Genomic DNA, 6272 nt, shown 5'->3' with positions numbered 1-6272 from the left:
ATGCATGATGCATGCAGGGGCCAGGGCCCATCCTGCTCCTGCAAGCTCCAGCCCCGACGCAGCTCAGGACCCGATGAGGGGGCACCGCACATCCCTGCCCTGGGATTCTCCCCATTACCTGCAGTCCCCGGCTCAGGACTCGCTGTCAGCCGAGCCTGGAGCTGCCTCCACAGGGCTTTCTCCGGGAGAAGCGACCCGCCTTCCCAGGCTGAGGCTGCAAGGAGAGGGGGATGCACAGACCCCTCCTTGTACCCCGAGGACCGCCGAGCCTTCTGACAGCGGGGCAGAAGGGGGGGGGGATCCACACCCCCCTCTTTGTACCCCGAGGACCGCCGAGCCTTCTGACAGCGGGGCACAATGGAGGCGACGCCGGGCATGGCTTTACTCCGGAAGCCCAAGCCGGTATCCGGGAGAGAGGAGACGCCAAGAACAGGCTCCTCGGCGGCAGCGTTTACCCAGAGCCCTCTAGAGGTAACCCAACCCCGGCTTCCCCCCCCATCCCGACCCTCCCCGCAGGCTCCCCGGCACCCACGGGGGGCACATGGGACCCCGCTACGGTCCTGCCCCGTCACCCGCATTGCCCCCACGCCCTTCTCTTTTACCCAGCGGTTTTGGAGAGCCCCAGCTGCTAGAAACGGGGGGTCGTGACAGCAGCAGCGGGAATATTTGAGTATTGCAACCATGGGGAAGTGTGGGAAGGTGATGGGGGTCTCTCTGGGGCAACAGGACATCCCCCAGGTGGGAGAGGGGAACACCGGGCTGGTTGCCCGATCAGCATCAGGGATGCGAGCTGTGCAAGCAAGAAATTAGGTTTTCCACCTGGAAAAGTGGCCCAAACTGTGTTTTCATCACGTGGCTGGTGAAAACTGATTGTTTTCCCCCAAAAGCTCCAGGCTCAGGAGTCATGCGCTTGCGGGTGGGAAGGAGGGGAATTTCCACTTACCAAGGTATCCCTCCTTGTTGCTGGAGGAGATCACGAAAGCCAAGGAAAACACAACTCTGTGAACAAGAAGATAAAGAAATGCAGCGGGGGAATGAGAGAGGAGCCTGGATTTCTGCCTCCGAGAAAGCCCAGGAGATTTGAAACCACGCGGACGCTTTTCTCTACGGTGGGTGCAGGGGTTTTAGTGGTGGTTTAATCCCTCCCTGGCCGGGAAAAGCCGGGAGAGGAGGGGAAGCAATAATTTTCTTTTAATTTGCTTTGGAAAGAGCGCAAGGATGGGGAGTTATCTCTAAATCCTGCCCTCCCTAATGCACAGGCGTTTAACCCCTGCCTCCCCGCTGAAGGAGGGAGCGGAGCTGATTTCTGCAGCCTCCCTGATCCTCTTTCCCTGCTCCATCACTCCTTGGCTGGTGGCAGTGGATGGATGTCCTCAAGGGAGACCGGGGGAACCAAGCCCTGGTGCTGGGGGACACCGAGCAGCCCAGGTGGCTCTGGGAGTGTTGCAGCTCGGCTGGGTATGGGAGGACACAGGAAGGGGCTGGATCAGCTGCATGTTGAAAGCGGAGGGGAGAAGAGGGCTCTCCAGGGATCCTGGATGTGCTCCGAGCAGGGGCTGTGCCAGCGGGTGCCGGCGTGGGGCAGGCAGAGCCCTGCCTGCATCCCCAGGCCCATCGAGGCACGCAACAGCCCTCTCCCCCGGGGCTCTGTCCGCACCAAATTCTGAGCCAGACACTCCAGGTGATGGGCACAGGGCAGGAGGGAAAGACCCACACGGGCTGCCCTGCCTCCCAGTCCGGCCCCAGTCCCTGTACTGGGACCAGTGCAAGGAGCAGAGAGAGGGAGCACCAGTCCCTGTCCTTGCCCCATCCCTGTGCGTGGGGTTGCGCCACAAGAAGGCATGGGGAGACAAGAGCTGCTCCCAGGACCTGGGATCCTGGTGATCCGAGCAGCAGATCTGCTCCCAGGAAGGTGGAAGAGGTCCGACAAAGCTGAGCTCTGCTGGGCAAGGGCTGACTGAGCCCTCTCTTGTGTCCCGAGGGGAAAAACCTCGCGGGAATGAAGGCGGCTGCTTCTTCCCTTGCACAGATGCCCATGCAAAGGGCACTGCCTGGATTTGTCCAGGGTTTTTTTCCCAGCTTTTCCCTCCAGGGAAGAGCTCAGCACCTCCTTCTCCCTCCATAGGCTCCAGCAGAGCATCCCCATCGCTGCGGAGAGGGACGGAGAAGGACATGGCCACAGCAGAGCCGGCACAGGTGAGGGAGAGTCTCTCCTTCGGGGTGGGCAAGTGCATTTTGGCTGACGTGAAACGTCAGGTACCCTCTGCCGGGTCTGGTGGGGCTGTACAAGCTGCTCTGTGACCGTGGCTGTGGGTTATCACCTTCCTGCAACTCCCTTTGAACCAAGAGGTCCCCATATACCGGTGGCGGTCAGGGTGCAAGCGAGGTGATGAGGAGCAGAGGATGGAGCCCGTGGTGGGCATGCTTCAAGGCTGAGCCTGGGTGCAAGCTGCCAGAAGGGTTTCTCTGAGATCTGTCAGAAACACAGGGGAGGTGGAAAGTCACAGTAGGGCATGGGGTTTTGTGTCTCCAAGGGACAGGAAAAGGCACAGAGGATGGGGTGGAGAGGTTGAGCCCAGCCTCGTTGAGCTCCTTCAGCTCCATCATCCCCATCAGGCATTGTTGGGTGTTTAACAACTCTCAGTGTTTTCCAGTTTCTTTTTTTTCCTTCCCTGTAAGCTTACCCAGCTGCTTTCTGAACCCGTGTGGCCCTTTAGCATCCGTGATGTCCTGCAGCAAGGCTTTCCACAGCTTAACTACACCCCACGGGGAACGACACCCGGATATCTCTGATCCTTGCCAGCATCCTTTCTGGCTCTCCTGCAGCTCTGCCGAACGTAGCCGTGGCTCCTCTCCCTGCTGCCTTGAGCTGACCCACGGTGGCAGGTGCTGAGCTGGGAAATCCTTGTTGTTTCAGTGTCCAGTGACCTTCAAGGAGGTGGCTCGGTACTTCACCGATCCCAGCAAGCGGGCCCAGTACCGGGAAGCCATGCAGGAGAGTGCTGGAAATGACTCCTCTTTGGGTAAGGATGCACCTTCCCTCCTTCCTGGGCTAAGTCTTGGGATTGGGTGGGCACAGGGGATGGTCCTCTAGACTTTGGAGGTGAGGGAGACTTTCCCCATTGCTTCTGGCAATTGTGCTTCCCCCTTGGGACGCATATTGGGGACCCATAGCACCCTCTATCCCCACCTTCTTCAGAGGAGCACATGCTCTACTACGTCAGACCAATGGTCCATCTGGCCCCACGTTCTCTCCAGCCGTGGTGGAAGGAGATGCTATGTAAGAGAACAAGGAGGGAGACCTTTCTCAGCGGTGCCCAGCCCTTGCATCATCCTCTCTCCAGCAGAGCCCCCAAATCTTCTCATAGTAGCTCCTCAAATGCACCCAGACTTCTGCTCTGTCTCAGGAACCAGCTCTGCCGACCCTCAGCCTGACAGGATCTCCTCTGGGCTGGAATTGGAGGAGAAGACGTGGGCCCCAGCTCCCCAGGACTCAGACGCAAAACCCTCTCTAACAACTCTTCCACAGTGAGGAACTGGCTTAAATAACCTAGAAAGCATCTAGGAGAAAAGCAGGACACCTGGGACTTCTGCCCAGGCCCTAAGACACCCACCCTGAGCTTGGTATCTCCTAGGAGAGGGGTCCCAGAACCTCTCCTGGTCTCTTGGGAGATGCTGCCTCCAGATGCACGTTGGAGGGGAACTCTTGGCCCATGGGAAGCAAAGGCAGAAGCTCTCCTTTTGAGTTACGGAGGGTTTTAAGAGCTGGGGTTTGAAGCTGAACTTCAGCCCGAGCTTCTCCAGCTGGCCAACTGTCAGGGTTTGGGCCTGGGCTGAAGGTGGAGCTCACATGAGCTTTCTTCATTCTTGGCTTTCCCCTGCCCTGCTTCTTCAGTGGGTTCCCTTTTCCATCCCAGCCAGGGACTGACTCTTCGTCATCTCTTTCTCTTTCCTCTGCAGGGGATGGGATGGTGAGTGGGATGAGGGACAGCGTCGCACACACAGACATCAAGACCTGCCTGGAGGACATCTCCCAGCACCATGAGCCAGCCAACATCCACCAGAGCTCCCGAGAGAAGGGCCAAGAGGAGGCCCGGGGTCATCCTGGGCGGGAAACTCCAGGGACATGCAGGGAATTGCTGTTCCCCCATAGCCTTTGCCCCAGGGATAAACCCATCCCTCATCCCACCAGCAAGCAGAGCTTCCATCCCCGGAGACGGGAGTCCCAGCACCCCTGCCCTGACTGTGGGAAAAGCTTCGGGGCCTTCTCCAACTTGCTCCGTCACCAGCAGAGCCATGGTGGGAACAAGCCCTACAAATGCCCTGACTGTGGGAAGGGTTTCGGGCACAGCTCGGCGCTGGTGACACACCATCGCATCCACACGGGTGAGAAGCCCTACCAGTGTGCCGACTGCGGCAAGAGCTTCAACGTGGTGTCCAACCTGGTGCGCCACCGGCGGAGCCACACCGGGGAGAAGCCCTACAAGTGTCCCGACTGCGGCCGGCGTTGCAGTCAGCGTTCCCACCTGGTGACCCACCGCCGGTTGCACACGGGTGAGCGCCCGTACCCATGCCGGGACTGTGGGAAGAGCTTCAACGTCAGCTCCGATCTCATCAAGCATCGCCGCACCCACACCGGAGAGAAGCCCTACGAGTGTCCCGACTGCGGGAAGCGTTTCAGCGGCAGCTCCAACCTCATCACCCACCAGCGGCTGCACAGTGGCGAGCGGCCCTACACCTGCGCTGACTGTGGCAAGGGCTTCACCATCAGCTCCAAGCTCATCGCCCACCAACGGACGCACAGCAGCGAGCGACCCTACAGCTGCACCGACTGCGGCAAGGGCTTCAGCGACCGACCCCACCTCGTCCGGCACTGCAGCGCCAGCCAGCGGGAGAAGCGCTACAAGTGCTCCGAGTGCGGCAAAGGCTTCACCACCAGCTCCTACCTCCTCACCCACCAGCGCAGCCACACCGGGGAGACCCCCTTCCTCTGTGGTGTGTGCGGCAAGAGCTTCACGGTGGTCTCCAACCTGGCACGTCACCGGCGCGTGCACACCGGGGAGAAGCCGTTTCGGTGCGGGGAATGCGGGCGGCAGTACAGCCAACGGGCTCATCTCACCACCCACCAGCGGGTCCACACTGGCGAGCGACCCTATGTCTGCGGGGATTGTGGGAAGGGCTTCAACGTCAACTCGTCCCTCACCAAGCACCGGCGGGTGCACACTGGGGAGAAGCCCTACCGCTGCCCTGAGTGCGGGAAGAGCTTCAGCCAGAGCTCCAACGTTATCACGCACCGGCGGCTCCACCACAGCCACGGGGTACACCAGCTCTGTGCATGAGTGGCTCCAGCTCCCACACCGTGCTGGTGAAGCCCGGTGATGCCAGCCCAGCCAGGAGGTCTTCTTCAGAGACTGGAAGTCCACCAGGACTGTGGTTATCTTGGCGCACGTGGGAGAGGGAAGAGAGATCTGTGTATCCGGGGATATGAAGGGAAGGACAGGGACCAAGCATGGCCACCATCAGCAGAAAACACCAACTCTGGGTGAAGTTCCTCCTACTCCACTGGAGGAGAGAAAAAACACCCCTCATTCTTCCCACCCTGTCCTAATTTGGTTATCTCCTGCTCCCACCTTGCCCAAACACAACAACAAAAAGGACCTTTGTTTTTCCTCGCTGCTCCAAACTCTCCCTACACCAAGACACTTGATACAAGGTGCCCAAGGGCTGTTTCATCTCCCATCTGGCGTTCCCCTCTCCTCTGGTGATCTGCTAGTAGTGATAACAGCTTCAGGAATAAAAGGTGGTGTGATAAATACCAGTTGCGATCTGTGTGTGTGCGCGTGCACCCATGGGGAGTCCAGGCACACAAGCCCCACAGCCTCTTTTTACCTCCAGCCTGGGACAGGAGGAAGACCCTGAGCCTCAGGGTCCCCAGGGGACTCCAGCAGCCAAGCAAGGAGCAAGCCCAGGGGCCAGAGGCCACCCGGGTTGGTCTCCTTCTACCACTCCACATCACTTTGGATTCCATGGGGGGGGGGAATTCTGAGCTGGGAGGGTAAAAACCCTGGGGGGGGTGGGGGGTGTCACTGATCCTTCTGCAGATGGGCCCTAAGTGTTGGCCTCGTTGGCCAAACTCATCTACTTGGGTGTCCCAGAGCTGCACAGTCACCTGGGGCTATTTGAGCTCTGGCCATGGCAACGTAGAAGCAGCCATTTCACCGCCCTGCTGAGCTGCAGGCTGTCCTTGCAGCCTCACCTGCTCCCGTTTTTAA

General features: G+C 59.6%; 1 protein-coding gene across 1 annotated transcript in view; it reads left to right on the top strand.

Moving 5' to 3' along the window:
* The window catches only part of LOC103898530 (zinc finger protein 721), a 165826-nt gene that overhangs the window by 7067 nt on the left and 152487 nt on the right, over positions 1–6272 (top strand). The window contains 1 exon segment of the mRNA XM_019471934.1: positions 4293–5310. Coding sequence (XP_019327479.1) covers positions 4293–5310 — 1018 coding nt within the window.

Source organism: Aptenodytes forsteri, unplaced genomic scaffold (genome assembly GCF_000699145.1).
Source record: "Aptenodytes forsteri isolate BGI_AS27 unplaced genomic scaffold, ASM69914v1 Scaffold403, whole genome shotgun sequence".
Classification (NCBI taxonomy): Eukaryota; Metazoa; Chordata; class Aves; order Sphenisciformes; family Spheniscidae; genus Aptenodytes; species Aptenodytes forsteri.
Note: the sequence above shows the minus strand (reverse complement) of the source record. Positions and strands in the feature narration are given on the sequence as shown.